Source organism: Pimephales promelas, chromosome 10 (genome assembly GCF_988280905.1).
Source record: "Pimephales promelas chromosome 10, fPimPro1.hap1.1, whole genome shotgun sequence".
Lineage (NCBI taxonomy): Eukaryota > Metazoa > Chordata > Actinopteri > Cypriniformes > Leuciscidae > Pimephales > Pimephales promelas.
Window position 1 is genome coordinate 34,230,963 of NC_142778.1, and position 23,587 is coordinate 34,254,549.

Sequence of the window (23,587 nt, forward strand, 5' to 3'; positions counted from 1 at the left end):
AAAACGCTAATCGTCCGCTAATCCCCCACGATTTGCACGCGATAACACCCTGACCTGTCGGCGAGCTCAACGATTCGCAAATCGGGCTTAAAATCCTGTAGTGTAAACTTGGCTTTATTAATAAACATAGTTTATTTAGCAGGACATTCAACTGTGCTCGATTCAATAAATTCTATTGTGTCTTGTTCATTTAAGAATATTCGTACATTATTAGCAGTAGTTTATTATCGGAATTATATCATTTTAGTGCTGAAGTCGTTGCCATTTTGAAGGTTTCCGCATCATGTTGTAGTGGTCAGGTGGTGCAAGTCAGAGCTTTAATAAAATTCAGTTACGTTCTACAAGAATGTGCATGCTGGATGGAGTCACAGAATGTGATTATACGACCGATCCATCGGAGCATCCCTAGTTTCCAGAATGGGACCGGTAGTCTCAAGCGTCTATAGCCAGTGCACCTCTTTAGATCAGGGGAGTGAGGTTTACTCACAAAGCTATAACTATCTGACTTCCATTACACTAAGTGTACCCCCTAAACCTTACTCCCATCCGGGTCACGGCACCAATTTAACCGCTCCGGTTCTACTCGCCCCATTCCGAGCGGGATTTGAACCGGCGCTTTGGGCATGGGAGGCTGGCGGACGCACTAACGAGTTCATAAAATTCCGCTATTGGAAATTGAAACCACCAAATCAGACCGATAAGGGATGTGCGAGCAAAGTCCAGGCAAGTCCGTTAACTCTACCAATGCCGCCATCAAATTTTACACGTTTTTTTGTACAAGTCGGGATGTCATAATTACTGTAATTCCAACATGGCATGAACGTGTCTTTTATCTCCAGTGTGATCTAAAGTGTCCTTTCTGCTGAAAGAAATGAGAAAAAAGGGATTCCAAGTGTAATCTAGTGGAACAACTGAAAACGTGATCAGAAATCTGCAAAAGTGCAGTGTCTGTAAAAAAGGTCAAGAACCTGAAATACGCCGCTGACTTAGTCCGACTCTATTATTTGCATTAAACATTACTTGCATAGCTTAGTGTGAATAACGGAAGCACATTTGCATTTCTCGCTGCAGTAATCACTAATAATAACTGTGAAAGTCTTGATGTATAAATATACCACCTGCTGTTTCCACTTGTAAGTGATACGGCTGCCATCTTGCTTTCAACTGGTTTCCTACTACACGCTAGTCACAGCTGAGTTTCCTCACGCTGGCTTCCGGCAGCTCACAGCTTGCTTTTGTGTGGCCCGCTGAGGTTTGTGTATGATAGGATATAGAGAGGCTTTTCTTCTGGACACAGATTGACTCTCCTTTTCCTCCTTATCTCTTAACTCGAAACGCAACTTGAGCATGGCTTTTATACAACAAACCTGTTAAATCGACAGCCAGCTAATATTTACAAAGGCTTCAAAGGTCCTGCCGCTGCGTTTCCTAACGTTTCCCAACACCCTGCCAGTCTCACCTGGAAAGGACAGGGGAGTTGCTATTGGCTCGGCTTCGCGAGACGGCCTGATAAAGACTCTTATTGCTGGATGATCGTGTTTCAGAGCCAGCGTGGAAAACGCGGGCAAACTTCGTCAATCTGAGCTTTTATCTCCATCTCGCTCTTTTTATTTGTGTTTCTCTGGCACGTTTCCTCCTGTTGGTTCAGAGGAGAACACATTCGTGGCACAAACCTGCAGTTCTTATGCAACTTATGAGTCATTCGGCCACATGGATTAAGCTTGTTTGTGTGTTCTTGTCATCTTCATGCTGTGGTATGGAGTTTCCCAAGTGAGATACCCACAGAAACAAGTATAGGCTAGTCAGGGAAATCCAGACCTGAGAATCGAGAGTTCATTTTGTGCAACAAATATGGCTGCCACATATCAGCCTGGTCAATCCTGCCCTGAGATCAGCCATTACTTCTCCACCAGAACCGTCATTTCGGCTTCAATAGACCCCTATCTATGCGAGATAAGAGTCTTAAAAGAGAAACAAACACACACACACACAGATACACACTCCCCCACTAGCACTCATACACATTCCCACACACTCTTCCACGCCTCGGGCAGTGTGGGGGATGGTGGTTGTGGTGTGTGTGTGAGGCGTGGTGAGTCTCTGATCTGATTCCCATGGTGAGAGGAGAGTGGAGACTCATTCAGGCCTGAGGTAGTGTAAACACACTGTGATTGAATGGCGATGAGGATAAGCGGGGAAGACGGGGCTCCCTCGCGCATAACAACGCCAGCACCATCACGGCTTTGTTGTCACTGGTGGCCCCAGTGCATAAGTAAACAGCCATTTTCATTGGTCCAATTACTGTAACACCCCACCTCCTATGGTCTAAAACATTTGTTTCTGTGTTTGCGTCTGTGGCGATACGCATTTCTCCATTCACTTACATTGATGGGACTTTTAATGCCCTGTGTTTTTATACAATGTATATGAATGGTCAAACAGGAAATTTTTAAATAAAATCGGGATTATTTATAAATCGGAATACATCTTTCTATGACTAAATAATGACAATATAAACTATATAATGCAGATAAAACTATGTAATGACTATAAATTCAAATATTTAGTTGTATGTATACATTTATAGATCCAAATCTGCATTGTATATATGCAAGGCTGTCAAACGATTAATCGCGATTAATCGCATCCAAAATAAAAGTTTGTGTTTACATAGTATTTGTGGGTGCACTGTGTATAATTATTTTGTATATATATATATATATATAAATACACACACATGCATGTATATTTAAGAAAAAAAATATTATTTAATATAAATTATATATAAATCTATATAGAGTATTTACATGAAGATATTTCTTAAATATATACAATCATGTGTGTGTATTTATATATATATATATATATATATATATATATATATATATATATAATTATACACAGTGCACCCACACAAATTATGTAAACAAACTTTTATTTTGGTTGTGATTCATCATGATTAATCATTTGACAGCCCTAATATAAATCTAAGTTGTAATTATATAGATTGTAATTAGATCTATTAATCTGAATATACGGCCATTAGTCTGAAAATGATAAATTATTCACTAGACTCATAACTGCATATTCAGATTTATAGATAAATATTCAGAATTACATTTATAAATAGATTTTTTTTAAAGAGTTTATATTCAGATTTCATATAATTATTTCCTGTTTGGCCCTTCATAAGTGTATAATTAAAGTCCTGGATGCTAATTTGTCAATATGTAATTTCAGCAGTGCTTATATACACAATATAATAACACTACAATGCCAATATTATTTATGTTGTGTATATTTTCTAGTGGAAAATTAAGTCATCATTTACTCAACTAAATGACTAACAGCCAAGATCAGGATTTTTGTTAAATAAATTTCAGTTTGTTTTCCACCAAACCCTATGGTAAACCCCCAGAACACTTGGACTATACGACACTTGGGACCAATCTGTGATACTCGTGTTTTTTTTTTGTTTTGTTTGTTTGTTTGTTTTGTGCTCCTAAATAGACAGAAGGGCATACGCCAATAGAGCAACACCAGGCTGAGTAAATGATGAATTAATTTTAATTTTTGAGTGAGCTATCCCTTTAATCCTTTGTTTTTATTGCCAATAACAGACCAAACAAAGCCTCTTAAAATAATTGATTTTGTGTCCTCAGCGATGAACCAGCAGCGAATTTCCCAGAGTGCTCCAGTGAAGCAAGGCTCCCAGTTGCCCTCCAGCCCACAGAGTGGAGTAATGGGTGGCAACAACCAGATCAGACTGCAGCAGATCCAGATGGAGAAAGAGAGACTGAGGATCAAACAAGAGCTCCTCCGCCAGAGACCCCAGGTCAGACACACACCTGTCGGAACATTCTGTCCTCGCATGATAGACAGTCGGGCACACAGCGTTCGGCTGCCCTGTACTGTGTATTTTTGTTTGTAACGTAGCGCGACGTTTAATCTTATGCTGGTTGTTTTGGCAGACCTTGACTATTGGAGTACGATCTGGTCCACTTTGCAACTTACTGTATGCATCTGATAAACGTACATCACACTTTGTTTCTTTGCATATAGTGTAGGGTGGGTAAATCTGAAGTCGCTGTATAGATCGAGTAGAGCGAGTAAATGAGAGGTTGGAGAGGAGGAGGTTTTGCTCAGCTGCCCCTGCTTTGGAATGTAAACATGGTGTTGACTCAGTTCTGCAAGACCCCCCTGCTGGAAAACTAAATAAACAGATCTTCAGGGATGATCTTACAGGCTGGAAGCAGCTCACTTTAAAGACTAATAAAGATAGGCCTTCGAAAACACTTAAAGACATTGATGTTATTGCTGGAAATCCTATAATGAATCGCTCACCCATGATATTGCACGTTATTGAAATCAAAGAAAACGTAAAATCGGTTTCTAAGTCCGTCCTGCCTCTAATTTATAACACATTTAATATTAAACAAGATAAAATATTCACACTGATCATAACTGGAGCTAAACTGAAATACATTTGCATGATTTTAAAACTTACTCAAATTATACAGAATGCACTGTACTGTAATTGATTCACATTTCATAACCCTCCTGCCCTGATTTTAAAAACCGCTATTTAAAGTATAGCAGTCATATAATGCATGTCTATGGTCACCACCTCAAAGAGCATGCACAGAGAAGTCCAAATTAAACATGATTTAATGACTCGTAAATGTAAGTACACATTGATGGCCTGAGACACGAAACAAGCAGTTTGTGTGAGAAAACAAACAGTATTTATATCGTTTTATATATTTAAGCACCCGCCCCCTCAGATCACTTGGACGTGGCTGTGGTTACAAGAGGTAAAAACGATATAAATACTGTTCGTTTTCTCACACAAACCGCTCGTTTCGTGTCTTAGGCCATCAATGTGTACTTACATTTCCGAGTCATTAAATCATGTTTAATCTGGACTTCTCTGTGCATGCTCTTTGAGGTGGTGACCATAGACCTCCATTATATGACTGACAGACAAGAACGGTTTGACCTAAAAATATCTAAATTGAAACTACTGCGGAAACACAGACACCTACATCTTGGATGCCCTTGAGGTAAGCTAGAACATACCAAAAATTAATTTCAAAGTGAACTATCCCTTTAACGCATTAACTCTGGCAGCACAGAACTATAATAATGTCAGTCCAAGAAGAAAGACATTTCTTTTAAATAATGTAACGAGTGTAGTCAGAAGGGTCAGTGTGGATGTCATGCTGTGACGGCCTGTTGAGTTATCTTTTAATCAGCAAAAGTTGTGCAAATATTTCACTTTCAATTAGTCATAGGAAGTCTGTAATAAAAAACAAAGATCTGAGCCTAAATGGTGTGCTATAAAACCCACACCTTCGCGTGAGACTCCACCCGTTAAAAAAAAAAAAAAAAAACGTTGACAGACAATCTTGCACAATCCATTGACAAATGATAACCAGATTTGTAACTCATGACTTGTTGGATGGGAAAGGCTTTTATTTAACACAATACAGGAAACTAAGTGAAACTTGTAGGTTAAGTTTCTCAATGTTTTGTGTGTGGTTTGAAAGCAAAACCAGAATAGTTTGTTCTTTCCTTTCTCTACTATTGCAAAGAAAATCGTCAATTTCGTCTTCCGTTCCTGCAAACCCAGTCTGCTCACTTTGTGAATTTCGCCCTTTGACACGTATTTCTTTTGTCTGTGCGTGCGTACAGGAGCTCGCCCTGAGAAACCAGCTTCCAACCAGCATGGAGCAGGATGGCGGCACTCAAAACCCGGTGTCCTCGCCCGGCATGGGCCAAGACGCCCGCAACATGACCACCAACAGCTCTGACCCTTTCTTGAACAGGTAAGTCACTTCGAACTCATGCATGCACAACACATGAATGCAAAGAGAAACTCACCTTGAGTTTGCACATGGCACATAAATCCCAAAAGATGTGTATTTTTTTATTTTATCTGGAATGACACTCATTAGTGACCCCTGATGGTGAAGCGGTTGAAAGCAGTCGATATTACGCTGCTTTTGCAGAGAATTGCGCCCTCCAGTGGCAGACAAGCACATCAATCTCTCCTCCTACATGAGAGCAGATAAGGGATTAATGAGAATAGCAAGGCGGCCGTGAGAACATGTGGTCTCGGTCTTGGACAAGGCCACCCCTCCCACCGCCTCGGCTGCGCTCACAAAGAGCTCATTCATCCAGCGACTCTCATGCACTGAAGCCACATTTCATTCTCTTAATTAGGAGAAACTTGCTGTATTTCCCTTCACTGTAGCATGTCCTCTGCCCTCTTTATTTGTGCTGAACTGCCCGCCTGCTATTTATAGAGAGCTTTTCTCAGAGCACCAGCAAAACAACACCTTTTACAATGACTCTCAAAGGCAGTTCAAAGCGGGCCGCTGTGAGGAATACAAGCAGAGACTCTTGCAGCAGAATGAGCAGTCATTATTAGCTGTTAATCTGGATAATTGTACAGAGGTTAAGAGGCAATGGCTACCGAAGCTTTGTAAATGAGGGATTTTTATGTTGTGGTATTGTATATAGGTTGCGGTTGTACATAATTTACACAATAGGCTTCAAAACTTAGATTCAAATAGATTCAACTTTCTTGTGTTTTGGCTAATGCAAAGTGTCCACCTGCTCTGCACACTCTCATTCTCTCAATAATATTGCGATTCTCTGTGTACTGAGATTCAACAAACTTTCACTTTCTGTGGAAGCTTGTTTCCGCCACAGAATGAAAAATAAAAAAGGTAAATGCAACTTTTTATGTCACAATTCAGATTTTTTTTTTGTCTCAATTTCAAGTTTACATCTCGCAATTCTGACTTTACTTCTCAGAATTGCGAGATATAAAGTCAGAATTGATTGATATAAAGTCGCAATTGTGTGAGTGTGTGTGTCAGAATTGTGAGATATAAACTATTCTGAGGGGGGGGAAAGTCAGTCTTTTTTTTCCTTACAATTGGCCTGATAACTCGCAATTGCGAGTTTATATCACAATTCTGAGAAAAGATGTCAGAATTTAGATATAAACTCACAATTGTATGTAATAAAGTCAGAATTGCGAGATAAAAAGTCTCAATTGTCTTTTTTTCTCGCAATTGTGACTTTATTACTCAGAATTGTGACTTTATTACTCAGAATTGCGACTTTATATCTCGCAATTGCAACTTTTATTTCTCAGAATTGTGACTTTATTTCTCCAAATTGTGACTTTATATCTCGCAATTGCGACTTTGTTTCTCAGAATTGCGACTTTGTTTCTCAGAATTGCGACTTTGTTTCTCAGAATTGCGACTTTGTTTCTCAGAATTGCGACTTTGTTTCTCAGAATTCTGACTTTATATCTCGCAATTGCAACTTTTATTTCTCAGAATTGTGACTTTATTTCTCCAAATTGTGACTTTATATCTCGCAATTGCGACTTTGTTTCTCAGAATTGCGACTTTGTTTCTCAGAATTGCGACTTTGTTTCTCAGAATTCTGACTTTATATCTCACAATTGCGACTTTGTTTCTCAGAATTGTGACTTTATTTCTCCAAATTGCGACTTTATATCTCGCAATTGCGACTTTGTTTCTCAGAATTGCAATTTTATTTCTCCAAATTGCGACTTTATATCTCGTAATTGCTACTTTATTTCTCAAAATTTCTCTTGCAATTGCGACTTTATTTCCCCGAATTGCGACTTTATTTCTCTGATTTGCGACTTTATATCTCAAAATTGTGACTTTATATCTCGCAATTGCGACTTTGTTTCTCAGAATTGCGACTTTGTTTCTCAGAATTCTGACTTTATATCTCACAATTGTGACTTTGTTTCTCAGAATTGTGACTTTATTTCTCCAAATTGCGACTTTATATCTCGCAATTGCGACTTTGTTTCTCAGAATTGCAACTTTATTTCTCCAAATTGTGACTTTATATCTCGTAATTGCTACTTTATTTCTCAAAATTTCTCTTGCAATTGCGACTTTATTTCCCCGAATTGCGACTTTATTTCTCTGATTTGCGACTTTATATCTCAAAATTGTGACTTTATATCTCGCAATTGCTACTTTATTTTTCAGAATTGCAACTTTATTTCTCCGAATTGCAACTTTATATCTCGCAATTGCAACTTTATTTCTTAGAATTGTAACTTTATTTCTCCGAATTGCGACTTTATATCTCGCAATTGACTATTTCTCACAATTCTGAGAAAAGATGTCAGAATTTAGAGATATGAACTCGCAATTGTATGTTATAAAGTCAGAATTGCGAAGTCTCAATTATGCCTTTTTTTTGTCGCAATTGCGACTATTTCTCAGAATTGCGACTTTATATCTCGCAATTGTGACTTTATTTCTCAGAATTTCGACTTTATATCTCGCAATTGTGACTTTATTTCTTTGAATTGCGACTTTATATCTCCAAATTGCGACTTTATAGCTCGCAATTGCGACTTTATTTCTTTGAACTGCGACTTTATTTCTTTGAATTGCAACGTTATTTCTCCGAATTGCGACTTTATATCTCGAAATTGTGACTTTATATCTCGCAATTGCGACTTTATTTCTCAGAATTGCGACTGTATATCTCCCAATTGCGACTTCTTATTTCTTAGAATTACAATTTTATTTCTCTGAATTGCGACTTTATATTTTTTGCAATTGCGACTTTATTTCTCACAACTCTGGCTTCATATTATTCATATTATTCATATTATTCAGTTATTACTCCAGTCATTAATGGTGTTTTCCTGTGCAGTGGGACGTATCACTCCCGGGACGAGAGCACAGACAGCGGCCTGAGCATGAGCAGTTACAGCGTCCCTCGCACTCCGGACGACTTCCTCAACAGTGTGGACGAGATGGAGACAGGTACATCACAAGGACAATAATCACAACAATCAAACCACACACGTGATATCAGTAGAGTTTTAAGTCCAATGTCTCGCTCCCAGGCGACACCCTCGGCCCCAGCTCCATGGCGACACAGCCCAGCCGTTTTCCCGACTACCTAGACGCCATCCCGGGCACAGACGTGGACCTGGGCACCCTGGAGGGGGAGAGCATGGCGGTGGAGGGCGAGGAGCTGATGCCCAGTCTGCAGGAGGCCTTGAGCTCCGACATTCTCAATGACATGGAGTCTGTGCTGGCAGCGACCAAGATCGACAAGGAGAACTTTCTAACCTGGCTATAAGAGCGCATGAATACTACGCCTTCTCTTCCAACATGCTGAACTGCTGCCTAATCCAATCTGTGAAGGATGCGTAGATGCTTTGAGTTGAGAAAAGACGAGACATTTCACCCTCTTTGGACGGTTTTTCTCTTCCTATCTTCCATTCACTACGTTCGGCCGAATTGGTTTTAAAAGCTGAGGTATTTTAACCGTTGGTCCTTTTGTGCTTCGTGTCTTTTTTTTTTTTTTTTTCATGTCTGCATCCTCAAGGCTGGCCCATGAACAGACAAGTATTCACACGTACCCGATTCTCTTCCACGGCTGTACTGTACGATCAGCGTGCGAGTATGTGAATTTGTGTTTCCCCTCATGAACTCGTCGCTGGGCGAACAGGGCCGATGGGCTCAGGTGTTCCTCGAGAGTGAGCGATAAAACAACCTCTGTGACTCGAAACATCCCTGATCTCAGCTACAATTGACTGGTTTTTTTTGGAGCCTGAGAAACCAAAAAGCGACGAGGAGGTCGTCTGTACGTGTTTTTTTTTTTTTTTCGTTCTTTTTTTCTTGATGGGATCGGGATTGAAAGGTTTCAACGTGTGGCTTTGGTTAAACGAATCCTGCTGCTTGGCTGTGCCAGCAAATATCACTCTAGAAACTGTGTAATCAAGTGCCTTCAGACAAAACAAATCCTGTCCTTTTTACACTAGAGATCATCGTTTTCATTTACTTACTCGCTTCATTAATCAAAGTATATTACTTTCAAAGGTTTTATAAGAAAAAAAATATTATGTTGGGATTTAGGGTTGAACTTTTCGTTTTTTTGTGTCTTTCCTTAAAGAACCCTAGCCTCTTTGTGTGTTAGTTTTATTTAAGCCTAATTTTGTTTCTTGACGGTTATGGCATTCATTTGTGATCAAGCTCTCGTTTTAATAGATATACAACAGATTGACAGATAAGACTTGACTAGATCAACGTAATCAATCGTTTGGTTTTGTGACCGATATCTCTTTTTATCTTACGATTTTAGTATCTCAGTTGATATGTTCCTGCTTGCTTGTTTGTTTTAGTGAAAATATCTCATCCAAAAGCAAGGGAGAAAATATCAAGGGCACTTTGATCGATAGACAGACATCTCTGATATGAGCTCCAGTAGAGTCTGTGCCAGTTATGTTGACGCTGAGACGGATGTCGGCGGTAAGTGGAAGGTTCTGATAAGTTTAGATGGCTAGATGAGCATGTCTTGATGGTTAGTGCTGTAGATTAGCTTGGATTTGACTTGGTAACTGTGGATATGAATGATAGAGTAGACTTGAAATCAATCAGTTATCGTTTTCTGTCAGGATTTCTTCCACGAGGCTTCCAAAGACTTTCTTTTTCTCTTAATGGATGACAAAACAAAATCTATCATGCTTTTATGTACACGTTAAACATAAGCTAATGAGAAAAGGTCTAATTGATTAGCGAGGAGATTTGGAACGAAGCGAGATTTGACGGGCCCTGTTATGACGCATTATTAGGCAGGTTACCTTGGTTTACATTATTTCACTATAGAAGAACACTACAGGAAATTTACTGCGGATTCTTTGCATTCAGTAATATACTCCTCTTGTTTACAATATAGTTATTTTTACACTACATGACTATAGCTCAATAACTGGCCCGTACATTAAATGCATTTTGTACTGGGTTTTTTTGGTGACATTTTATGAGTATGATATTCTGTGGTCTGTTTGGGTGACACCGCTACGGTAAACTCAATTGCCTCGGTAAGCAAACATTTTTATGGTCCAATTTTATGATCAAAAACAGCAAGCTAGGCCATAGTTATGAATGTTAGAGGTGAGAAAAAGAGAAAAATCTATTTTTGCAAACATAGTATTGATGGCAGACTCTAGTGGGGTAAAACAGTGTTGGAGAGAGCAATGCAACAAAATGTTTTATGAATTGTGGGTACAGTTATGGTATTGCACGTTTATAGAGCATTGACTAAAATGTGTATGTCACTTAAACATGATTTTATGCTTGCTTAGTGTGCAACTGTTCAGAATATATAGTAACTGTTTACTTTTTTTGTTTTGTAGTGGTAGTACTAATCACACAAGTTAATGGATTGGTATTTAGATTTCTTTAAATGCACCCAGAATGAATTTATATCCATTTATTATGATCTAATGTTTTTTTTTTTTTTTTTTTTTTTTTTTTTAAATCAATGTATGTGCATGTACCTTAGAACCTTAAGTTCTGTTACATTATATCTCTTTACATATTACTTTAAAATTGGCCTGGAATAAAGTATATACTTTGGTAGATACTGTCTTTAATCGCATTATGAGCATATAATATTATTAGACATTCATTGTAAATTGTGTGTGAGGAAAATGTACAACATGCAGCATTAGACTAAATCCCTTTATTGGATAATATTATCTACTGTATCAAAACATTTAAAAATGCACACACACACACACACAAAACACTTTTATACCAAAAATACCATAAACCTAAACATTTTACCCTAAACACTAACCAAAAGTGTCAAAATTATGTGTCCCATTATCTCTTTAAAAAAGCTTTTACAGGTTCAAACACACTAGTAAAAATAGTCTAGTTTAAAGGGATAGTTCACTTTGAAATTAATTTTTGGTATGTTCTAGCTTACCTCAAGGGCATCCAAGATGTAGGTGTCTTTGTTTCCACAGTATTTTCTATTTTGATATTTTTAGGTCAAACCGTTCTTGTCTGTCAGTCATTTAATGGAGGTCTATGGTCACCACCTCAAAGAGCATGCACAGAGAAGTCAACGTTAAACATGATTTTATGACTCGTAAATGTAAGTACACATTGGTGGCCTAAGACACGAAATGTATGGTTTGTGTGAGAAAACGAACAGTATTTATATCGTTTTTACCTCTTGTAACCACAGCCACAAAGCGCCCGCACCCTCGGATCACTTGGACGGACGGATTGAACGGTTTGACCTAAAAATATCAAAATTGAAACTACTGTGGAAACAAAGACACCTACATCTTGGATGCCCTTGAGGTAAGCTGAAACATACCAAAAAATAATTTCAAAGTGAACTATCCCTTTAGGTACAAATACTAGATTAGACTAGAAAGAAAAATCACTGAAAACACAATTGAGTTCAAATATTCACACCCGTTTCAGATATCAAACAAATTATACACTGTTTCAAATACATGTTAATCATGGTAAAGTGAAAACTTTCTCTTCAGATCATGACTAACATGTGCTTTAGTCTGTATTTCCTCAGTGGCTCCATTTTAAATGATGGCATCATGTTCTTCACTGAAAGACATGAAATATATATTAGCAAGGTTATATTATTGCATATGTTTATATAAAACATGGCTTGTGTTGTAATATGAGAGGAAAAATGTACATGGTTCACAAACGCATCACATCATATCTGGATATCCTTGTTTTTTTTTTTAAACAAGCAATTATGTAAATGCAACAGCATTGCATAAAACATTAAGTGTGTTCGACTTCGGCTCGCGCTGTTTGTGTGTCAGATATGACACTGAATACAGACATTTCAGGCGTTTTCAACAGAAACCCTTTCCATTCAATACTTTATGTACTGCGTAAAACAGCGCGTTTGTACAAAAATAAAGTTCAACATGCTCTTTAAATGCCAATTAAAGTGGAGTTTATATATTTTTGGTCATTTTATCAGATCTTTCTTGCCGTAAAGCATTTCGTTACATTGTGAGACCTGATATCATGATGCAGCGGCCAGCAACATTCAACCCGAAATTAGTCATATAACCATTGCAATAACTCCGAAGCTATTCAGTTAAGGTAAAAAAAAACAACAAAAAACTGCATAGCGCTGCTTTAATTTAGACTTCTCTCTGCACGCTCTTTGAGGTGGTTACCATAGACCTGCATTATATGACTGACATACAAGAACGGTTGGACCTAAAAATATCAAAATTGAAACAACTTTGGAAATAAAGACACTTACATCTTGGATGCCCTTGAGGTAAGCTAAAACATACCAAAAATTAATTTCAAAGTGAACTATCCCTTTAAAGTCAAACACACATAAAGAGAGCGCTCTGATGATACCAGAGCCCGTCTAACGGAGAGCCTTGGCACTTCCTATTAGTCCAGTTCCATTAGAATTCCACTGGAGGTGATCGCGGGCGAGAGCAGAATGAATGGGAGTCTATGGGGCTAAACCGCTAAATGTGTCTCTTTCACCTGCTTGTCGTTGAATCAACATAGATTTTATTGTTGATTCCGCAAGTTCAATATAGATTATAGGTCAAAAGTCGACTGAACGAGTACTTATATCCTTTTGATTTCTTACAGGTTAGGCCATTGTTGGCCGGAACACGCTAGCATTCTGCTATTGTGTGACGTCATCACAGTTTTGAACGGATTTTTAGAACAGATAAGTGAACTTAAAAATAAAATTTTCTGCAAAGTGTATTATCTTAGCCCTCCCTTTTGAATGCAACTTTAAAATTACTTGACAAAAAATTACGTCCTGAGAAAAGTGGATTTCTGGGGGTGAAATCCCATTGACTTCCATTCATTCTGCACTCGACCGCGAGCGCCCCCGCATGGACAGAGACGCGTTACTGCAGCCAGTCCAGTCCAGACATTCTCTGATGATACTCACATGGCTCTGTAGCGCACCTCCCGTTGAGAACAGGCCAACCTGTAGCCCAGAGCCACAGCCAGTGTGATGATAACGGCCAGCGCCATACCGCCAACAAAACTACCCGCATGGAACCGAAAACCTGCAGTTGGGATACTAGGAGGAACGCCTGGTAAATATAATTTGTTAATGTGATTTGATGAAACAGTAGTGCAACAAATCAATGTAGGAAATCAGACAGTACCAGTAGATGCAGGAATCAGGGGTTTGCTCTGTGTTGTGATGAGCTCAGTGTTTGGAGATGAGTTCAGCTTTAGCTTTAGGGGCTAATGTTGTTTTGGACATGTCTGATCCAGTCACGGTCTCTCCTTCATCTGGATGAGTCTGGACAGCTCTCGTGACTGCAAGTGGGAAATGTAATGGCTATCAACATACAGATCAGCAGAAAAGCATTTTATTGGTTCGTATTACAATAAAAGCCACTTGTAGCCTAGAGTACTTTCTGTTGTGTAAGATGTTGCTGCAATTGCACACATCTGATCCACAACTTTGTGAATGTTGCAATCTTTGTTTTCATAGAAAACTTGTGATTTAAGAGATTCATATGGTGTACTTTTTTGAGAATATAATAGTCAGTTGTTGATTTTCCATAGTGAGCCTTAGACCAGCGGTCCTCAGCCAGGGGCCCTCCATACTATTGAGACAGGGTCAGGCCTTATCTTAGGATATTTAAGTTGCTTTCATAAACATGCCTTGGGAAAAAAATACATTACTGGTGTGCATCTTCTTCAGATAAAACACAGCACTGACATATTTTATGATTTTATCTTAGTGCAAGTTGCAGAGCCGATCCTCCCAATTCGCACACTACGGAAGCTGCATAGGGCCACGCAAATTACTCAAGGCCCCGCCTTCCCCTCGTGTCAAACATGGTGTCAAAGCGCGTCGATCAAACTTTACAACATCGATGATATCGTTCTGGTCACAAAAAGAGAGACTGGGAGAAAAACAAACACAGTGTGAGTGAATTGCGCGAACAGCAGGACTTCTCTCCTCTCCAAGTTTGATGTCAGCACAAAATATGCATCTCTCTCTATCAGTCTGTCTTACCAGCCCGATCTCAGAAAGCGTGTATTATACATAGTATTATACCACGAATTTAGTTTATCGTGCCATTTATACACCAAAAAAAAAAAAAAGTTTTTGCGTGCCATGCTCCGTACATTTTGATTAATGATTTGATTTAAAGGATTTTTTTAAATGTGCACGGGTGAATCATTTATAATAAATAACCCACTGCTACAATATTCCATAAAAAGTAAGAATTGTCAATTCTTAAGGCTTTCGGACTTTGGTTTAGATAATAAAAGAAAGAAGCAGTAACGTTTGGTATATTAGTGACGTTCTTTGCGATTACCACTAAAAAGACAGATTCGGGACGGGAGCCTGTCTCTCCCGTAGCTCTCAGTTTTTGAGACGGAATCAAAATGTTCTCTAAATTACACGTGTACACAATGAAAGCTCTCGCAATATCCGTTATATATCGCTGTTTCCACAGAGTTCTTATGCAAGTTCTTCTAAACAAAATAAATAGAGAAACTTACCCAAGGACAAAACCAGACAGGATTTAATGAGGATTAGACACAAACAGCGGTTCATTTTCTTTGCCAATAAACTAAAGTCCTGCAGTCTCACACCAAACGAGTCATAAATAAACTTAGTTCTCCTATCTCGCTTCTCGTCAACGACTATAAGACTGCTTCCGAGGTATTTCAGAGAAACGCGTTATATATAAACCTTAACTTAATTTAGGCTTTAATATCTAGTTTTAGTAAACACCAGCACAGCTTGATGCTGACAGCAACAGCGACTGAAACTATCAACTAGGTAGGTCTTATCTGGAGAGGTTTGGTCTACACATGTGTGTGTGTGTGTGTGTGTGTGTGCTGTGCTCTAAAACAGCCTGCAACACAGAAACCTAAAATTCTCGGGACAGCATCATTTGTCTAAATTTCAATCTTAACCATTCGATTTAATCAGAAACGATCTTAAAACAGGGCTTTAAGTGTAAAATACCAAACTAACCCTTTAAAGGAGTAGTTCACTTTAAAAAAAAAAAAAAAAAAACTTTGCTGATAATTTACTCACCCTCATGTCATCCTTTCTTCAGTCGAAAAAAAATTAAGGTTTTACAGGATTTTCTCCATATAATGGACTTCAATGGAAACCAAAAGGTTCAAGGTCCGAATGAGAGTTTCAGATGCAGCTTCAAATGGCTTTAAACGACACCAGACGATGAATAAGGGTCTTATCTAGCGAAACGATCGATCGTTTAAAAAATAAATAAAAAAGTTTAAGTTTTATAAGCACAAATGCTCGCCTTGCTCTGTTCTGTGATGCGCGTTCGTGACTCTCCTGTTCGAACTCATTCATCAAAATGAACAAATCTTTTTCGAGTCATGACTTAAAGAGTCCTAGATAAGACCCTTATTCATCGTCTGAAGCTGCACTGAAACTCTCATTTGGATCTTGAACCGTTTGGCTCCCAATGAAGTCCATTATTTGGAGAAAATCCTGGAATATTTTCTTCAAAAGCCTTAATTTCTTTTCGACTGAAGAAAGAAAGACGTGGACATCTTGGATGACATGGGGGTGAGTAAATTATCAGCAAAAGTTTTTTTTAAAAGTGAACTACTCCTTTAAGATATTTGGAAATCAAGACAAAAACACGAGGGAGCGATACCAGCACTTTTCTAGCATGTGTATCTCCAACAACCAATGTTTGTGCCTAGTCTAATGTCCAGCTTTTCTACTTTTAACTCTACATTGATTTGTTAAAGAAGTGTCATTCACGTGAAACCAATCACTGCATGATGACCAAAACCAAACATCAAGATTTTAGGGCTGTACGACACCAGTGTTTTTCAGTTCAACGTATCCCATGTTTCAGAAGAAAGACAATTTGAGCATATGTCTGCAGGTTGTTCAAAACTGGTATTGATTTATTTGAAACACAGATTTAGCTAAACACAGAATTGCATAAAAACAAGGCTTTTCTGTTAAGTGTGAATTTGACATGCATCAAAAAGCCTACATGCCAATTTTCACAAAAAAAGGCAAGAATTCATCACATCTCAGTAATTTACACTGAAAATACAGAACCATGGAAAACGGAGGCCACAGGATTCTATATTATACAATACATCTGTGAGCTAATCGCTAAAGTGCCTAAGAGAATGAGGGACTGAGACCCTAAACACAGTCATGTTGACGTATAAGAATGTAGTAGGCTGCAGAAAAAGGAGGAATGACTGCAAAAAAACATGAAGAACATTTTCTGTTGTGGTTGGTTGGTTTCGTTTGAAGTAAAATGATTCAGCCTGGGCTCAAATTAGCTGCAGAACTTTGGAATTCAATAATGAACAATCCACATGCAAGTGAATGCTTTATTTTTTTTTTACTCTGATCTCGACTGATGTTCTCACTTTTGCCTTACTACTTCCAGTCGCCAGGGCACAGATGCATTTTAGATCATTTCTTGTGTTTGCCTGCAGAAAATTAAAGTAGAATTTCCACTGATCTCTTCCAGACCAGCCTAAAACAAAATGATCTGCACTGACGACAGAAAACCCTCTACCGCAGAAATGTCTCGCTGCATGGAGTCAAACGACTTGAAGAAAGAGGATCTTCCTTCAGATGCTCATCAAGTGAGTCTTACATCTCATCTAAACCATAGTCCTCTTCAGGGAAGTCTCCCACCGTTACTGAGAGGGGCTTCACGAAGGCGCCGTATTTTGGTTCACATTCAAAGTAACGTTTCCCGTTCACACTAAATCAGGACAAACAGGAAGCATCAGTTAGACTTTCTTATAAGGTTCAAGTAAGGGTCACATTTTAGACCTTTTCTAAAACATGCTGGTCTTCTCATGAATATAAATAACTTGAGCGAGCACCAACCTGCCGTCATGCTTCCCAAGCGGCTCATCATATTTCACACCAACCCAGTGGCCCGGCTTGAAGTCCACCGTACCTGAAAACAAGCATGCGATCATGACAAAATAGGAAAACCTGATACAACAATAATAATTACTATTACTACTTTTATTATGCAAAATATTATCTTTTATTATTTAAATGATAAAAATGTATCAAATTAACTAAGAAATGTAAAACTATTGCCATACCACTGTTGTAATATAAAATAAGCTATTTTTGTTACATATTTAATAATAATAAAATTGTATTTACAGAACAATAATGAAATTACAAATCTTTGTCTTTAAATAATATTTAAATTTCTTCGCATTCAAACATTAAAGGGACACTCCACCCGCGGCCCTCACTCGTCCCGCTCGCCACAGTAAACATGATGAATGGCGACTGTTGACCGCAAAAGCCCAATCCCGGGCATTTTGGGCGATCTCGAAACTAATTTTTGGGGCAGACTCACTAGCAGCCTAGACTTGTTGTTTAACTACTGCGCTCTGTAGGCGTGGCCTCCTAGGGCAGTGAAGCAAGTGTATTCTGGGAGTTGTTGTCTTTCATCCACATAAGCCAAAAACACATTTTCTATCTTTTCTCAGTCTAGAAAGCTCCAAATTCAAAAATAATTTCACATTTTAAACTAAAAAAAATTTAAACTAAAATTTAAACCATAGCACTTATTTTGGCTGGAACTCTCTGGGCGTCACCATGAAATCCAAATGGACAATTCTTGTTTTTAAAAAAAAAAATTTTAATGGAATTTTACAGTATTTATTTTAAATTATTTGTCAGTACACTTTATTATTATTTCCTTAATTCATGTGCCTTTATGAATATCTGATGGTGCGTTAACTGGAGTGAGGGTGGGACAACCTGTCACTCACATGAGATCAACCAATAGGAAACCACAACCATCCAATCAGGTTCTGATGGACAAAATCAAGTCACAAAACTTCTGTATTATGCCGACTTTAAAAGTTTCTATTTATCAATTTTATACATTTCTCCAAGACATTGAAAACACAGGTTCAGGACTCAAATGCACAGCTTTAGAGTATATAATTCACATTTATTATTAGATATTTAACCCCACCACTGGGCTCTGTTATATGTAACAATTACGTGGTAAATCAGAGCAGTAGGTGAGATTAGTAGAAAAAATCCTTAGGCCGTGTGTCCACCTTAAAAACGCTAGACGCTCTGCTGAAGACACCGTGCTTTGGGCGCTTGAGAGCGTTTTGGCAGCGCAGCGTTTTTTTCGTTGAGACGTTTCGTTGCTATGATACAGAATATCCGCAGCAGTTTGAATGTTGTGACAGTTGGTCGGTGTGGTATTAGTCCCGCCCCTTCTCCACTGTGATTGGACGGCTGGGTAAAAAGTGACCGTGATGTGTGCTGCGTTTTATCCAAAGTTGAATATTTTTCAACTCCCAGCGACTGGGCGCTCGGCGGCCTTAGTGTTGAGGAGAGGTTTGATATGAAAATGATGGTAAGCTTACCCACAAACATGACTGTGCCAATCTTGGTGGGTTGCCCAGAAACTTCGACTTTACAGCGGTTTCCAGCAGCGATGGCTTTAGCCGCTGCCTTCTCTTCCTCTTCTTTCTTAGCAAGAGCCTCTTCTTGCTTGACCCTGTTTTCCTCATTAAAACGACCCAACTTCATATTCTTCTTGAAGCTCCGTATCGAATCTGGCATGCATGAAAATTGAGAAGTTAGATATTTGCTTTTCTAACATATTTTATAGAGAACAGACATTACGTTAATGGTAAAGGCACTTTAAAATGTGTGTGATACAAATTTCTTAGTGGTTTTGGGCCAATTCATTTTATTGGAACTTTGTATATCATGGGTTAAAGCAGTGAAACACTTGATTTTAAAAAAGGCAATCGGAAATGTATCACATATATATATATATTTTTTGTAAATCGATTCGACATTTCTGAATCGATTCAGAATCGCCCCCGTGCATCTAAGAATCGATTTTGTCCCCCACCCCTATGTGTCGCAGGCAGAAATTTGATGCCATGTTTCGATTACCTGCCCTTTTTTCATAAGCATCATCAGAGATCTCGAATTTCTCCACCTTCGACAAATCAGTGAACTCTCCGCTCTGCGCACCACTGCGGTCTGTCACCTGCACACAGTAAAACAATTACATCTTTATTAATGTCCGCAAAACGGTTTCAAAATGTCCAAAGATTCATCATCATCTCCATGGTCTAATTCTGTACTGTCTCTCACTCTCTGTGTAGATGGGGTGTGTCAGAAAAGGAATCGATACCCACATGTATTCTACAGTCATCATCCACGTGATAGGAGCCGAGCAGGGCTTCATTGTCGTCCAGCTTCTGTAAGAACTTGTCTGTGGTGCTGAATAGATCGAGGTCCATACAGGCAGCCGGGGTTCCCACAATCAGCTCAAGTTTACTCTGTAAAGCAAATGAACATGTTCAGTTAGACTTAAACTAAAACAGCAATATGATTCCAAATAGAACCTTATAGAATAGAGACTTTTATTAACCCCCTGGAACCGTATGGATTATGATGGATGTAATGGTACAACGTTTTATCTGACTGTGTGCCATTTTTACGAAATCATGGACAGTCTGCAATCTCAGCATGTTTTACTCAATTGTTGCAGATCGCAATTTCAAATGCTGTTATGCTGAATATTACATTTACATTTATTCATTTAGCTGACGCTTTTATCCAAAACGACTTACAACTGCTATACAAACATGTCAGAGGTCACACCTCTGGAGCAACTAGGGGTTAAGTGTCTTGCTCAGGGACACATTGGTGTCTCACAGTGGATTCGAACCCAATGGCATGCGTCTTATCCACTGCACCACCCATATTAGCAATCAAGAGAGCAAGAGTGATATTCTTGACTGTGATTTGACAATGTTTTGGGAAAATACGCACCAAATCTGTTTTGACATTTTTTTTGCCAAATATATGGGCATTTTTAAGAAAGCAAAGCTTCACAGCCAAACATAATGTGTCTAGCAATAGGCGATTTCAGATGTAACTTAGTGTGACGCATGACATTTCTACAAACTAGGTTATAATAAGACATGACGCATATCTGCACTGCCGCACCTTAAACTCTGCGATCGTTAAGCCACGGTTGAATCTCCGGTTGATCTCGAAGGAGCTGACGGTGCTGGTCACCCGCACGGACACCGTGGGGTTGCTGATGACTGTCACACTCCCGTCCATCTTCAGTTACTGAGCAAAGTCTGGTGCTGGAGTGTGTGATCGAGCTGAAAATCAAATATGTGTTTAGTATTCATGCAGTAATGTCTGGACAGAACAGCTATCTTGTCATGTCCACTGAAAGCTTGGTTTTGCTACGGCTAAGTTAGCCAATGTTTACATGCACTCGCTCACGTGACAAGATCTTCGCTTTATTCACTGCTTCGGTCAGCTTCAGATATCATCAGTTACACGCGAACCAATATTTTAACGCCTGTATTCAGAACTTAAACACCCCAAACTATGATATAACGTTACTTCTTTGTTTTAGCTAGGAAAATATCTTCCGTCACATACCACACCGCTAGATTCTGGAAGATTCTGCCCACCCATATTATCCTTTGAGCCAATGGCGGGCTTTTGAATTCAACCAATAGTAATCCGTTATGAATCTTTAGTGGGCGGGGAAAACGTACTCTATCGAATCGGGCTGCTCAGTGAAACCTTATATTATCCAATCACAGTTTGTTTTGTTGAAAAGCAGACCGCTCCCAAATCTGCCAGAAAACACAAATGTCTGCAGTGCCAATGTGTTCCACACGATGCTGCTAGAGTCTCAGAAACTCTTGAAAAGGATTTTTAATCTTACTCGTAATTTTTTTTTAAACTGAAATATAAAGTAGCCATTGTGACTAGTTATAACATATTACAACTAAACTGCTTTTGTAACTGGTAAAATAAATGTTCGCCTACTGGTTTGGGAATGGGATGTTTAAATAGGCTACTGGATAGATAGTAGTTGCCTAACTATTGTAAAAACGAAGAAATAAGGATTGGTACCAAATTTAAAGCTAATAGTAAAATTAAAATAGGTGCTAGGAACATTTAAAATACGACAGATCACGTGATTTTGCCAAGTAAGACATGTTCCTGGATCAACTATTTTGTTGATCTTGGAACAACATTCTTGTCTGAAAATGTAGTCCTAACCCTAAAAACCGAGGGAAATAAGTGAATAACACCGATGTAGAAGCTTCTAAGCCCGGTTTTTTAAGAATAAACTTCACATAAACTGCTAACTTGTCCCTCAGATCTGATTGGTTGATTGGAATGTTGTTTTCTAGGATCAACTCGGATGTTTATCCAGGAACATGTTGCACTTGGTGAAATTAGGTTTACCATTTTATGCAAGAAAAAAAATAAAATTAACAAAAAGTTAATTTTCACTACTGGGATTGTGACTAGACAACGCAATAAGTTGGCCTACTGTCAATGTTAAACTTCCTTTAAAATTGTACCATTTGTTAACAACATCACTTAACATGAACAGTGAAAAAAAAATCTAAAGCATTTATTGTTCTTTATGTGGTAGTGATCTTATTAAATATTATTTAATTAACCTGAGCTACAATTAACTAACATTAACACAGATTTATAAATACTGTAACAAATATATATTTTCATTGTTAGTTAATCCATTACTAATGTTAGTTGCACTTTCCATTTTGTTGAAATACTTTCAGACCTGGTATACAAAAGTTGTATACAGTTGTGTTTATACAATAATATAAGACATGATACCCTGAAATCCAAAGCAAATGTAATTTTGACTCCACAGTGGCAAATACAGTGATTGGGAAAACTTCTTATTTGCAGAGTTCTTCACTGCGAAACATGACTGGTTACGTTGAAAGGCAAGTGTGCACAGGCAGAAGATCAAAGGCTGAGGGGGTTTGGGCTGAGAGGTTCGACAGTTGTAGGATGGGGGTGACAGACTACAGCCTGGTCTCCCGCCTTCCTGAAAACAAAGTTTACATTCTTGCAAAGGGATGATATGGAGGTACAGAGCTCTGCTTCATCTCATTCTGTCCTTCTGCTTCCAGGTGTGCGTGTCCTCTTTCACATTTAAACCCTTTCTCTCCCTGTCCACCCAGCATGCAAAGTTTTAAAACACACACACACACACGTTTTCAAGTTCTATGGGGCCTTTTCATATAATGATTTTTATATTGTACACGCTGTATATTCTCTCCCCTTGCACTAATCCTCTTAAAGGGATAGTTCACTTTGAAATTAATTTTTGTTATGTTTTAGCTTACCTCAAGTGCATCCAAGATGTAGGTGTCTTTGTTTCTGCAGTAGTTTCAATTTTGATATTTTTAGGTCAATCCGTTCTTGTCTATCAGTCAGTCAAAAGAGCGGCTTGTGTGAGAAAACAAACAGTATTTATATAGATTTTACTTCTTGTAACCACAGCCACCTCCAAGTGATCTGAGGGTGTGGGCGCTTTGTGGCTGTGGTAACAAGAGGTAAAATCTATATAAATACTGTTTGTTTTCTCACACAAACCGCTCGTTTCGTGTCTTAGGCCATCAATGTGTACTTACATTTAGGAGTCATTAAATCATGTTTAATTTGGACTTCTCTGTGCATGCTCTTTGAGGTGGTGACCATAGACCTCCATTATATGACTGATAGACACAAACGGTTTGACCTAAAAATATCAAAATTGAAAATACTGGCTTTAAACGAACTATCCCTTTAAACCCACCCATCACAGAAAACTATCTGAATTTTTACATTTTCCAAAAACAGTTTATTAGTAATATAGTAAAACATAGTA

At 38.5% G+C, this 23,587-nt stretch overlaps 3 protein-coding genes across 5 annotated transcripts in view; 1 reads left to right on the top strand and 2 right to left on the bottom strand.

Annotated features, from left to right (window-relative positions):
• The window catches only part of yap1 (Yes1 associated transcriptional regulator), a 39,817-nt gene extending 28,364 nt beyond the window's left edge, over nucleotides 1-11,453 (top strand). For both annotated transcript variants that reach the window (XM_039684052.2, XM_039684053.2), the window contains 4 exons: nucleotides 3,663-3,835; nucleotides 5,695-5,828; nucleotides 8,734-8,846; nucleotides 8,930-11,453. In XM_039684052.2, coding sequence (XP_039539986.1) covers nucleotides 3,663-3,835; nucleotides 5,695-5,828; nucleotides 8,734-8,846; nucleotides 8,930-9,168 — 659 coding nt within the window. In that variant the 3' untranslated portion in view covers nucleotides 9,169-11,453. The remainder of the gene's footprint in view (nucleotides 1-3,662; nucleotides 3,836-5,694; nucleotides 5,829-8,733; nucleotides 8,847-8,929) is intronic.
• tmem123 (transmembrane protein 123) lies at nucleotides 11,319-15,709 on the bottom strand. The gene is given in 5 exon segments (XM_039683837.2): nucleotides 11,319-12,455; nucleotides 13,801-13,948; nucleotides 14,024-14,091; nucleotides 14,093-14,180; nucleotides 15,384-15,709. Coding segments are annotated over 5 exon segments (384 nt in total). The 5' UTR covers nucleotides 15,439-15,709; the 3' UTR covers nucleotides 11,319-12,430.
• Nucleotides 15,710-16,754: 1,045 nt separating this feature from the next.
• tbcb (tubulin folding cofactor B) lies at nucleotides 16,755-21,348 on the bottom strand. 2 transcript variants are annotated; one of them, XM_039683991.2, is made up of 7 exons: nucleotides 21,160-21,348; nucleotides 20,869-21,032; nucleotides 20,052-20,195; nucleotides 19,804-19,900; nucleotides 19,263-19,454; nucleotides 17,737-17,809; nucleotides 16,755-17,608 (listed from the first exon to the last, which is right to left on the bottom strand). In XM_039683991.2, the coding sequence occupies exons 2-7, from the start codon at nucleotides 20,986-20,988 to the stop codon at nucleotides 17,494-17,496; spliced, it is 741 nt and encodes a 246-aa protein (XP_039539925.2). In that variant the 5' UTR covers nucleotides 20,989-21,032; nucleotides 21,160-21,348; the 3' UTR covers nucleotides 16,755-17,493. The 2 variants fall into 2 exon arrangements, with proteins under 2 accessions (XP_039539925.2, XP_039539927.2); XM_039683993.2 differs by having other exon boundaries at nucleotides 21,146-21,287.
• Nucleotides 21,349-23,587: the final 2,239 nt, after the last annotated feature.

Excerpts from the sequence above, each read along its gene's own strand:
- tbcb (XM_039683991.2), bottom strand. The coding sequence starts at position 20,988 with ATGGACGGGAGTGTGACAGTCATCAGCAACCCCACGGTGTCCGTGCGG. Across the intron at positions 19,455-19,803 it reads TGCTTATGAAAAAAGGGCAG|ATTCGATACGGAGCTTCAAG; the intron begins GTAATCGAAACA and ends CATGCATGCCAG. Across the intron at positions 17,810-19,262 it reads TGGCACAGTCATGTTTGTGG|GTACGGTGGACTTCAAGCCG; the intron begins GTAAGCTTACCA and ends GCTTGTTTTCAG.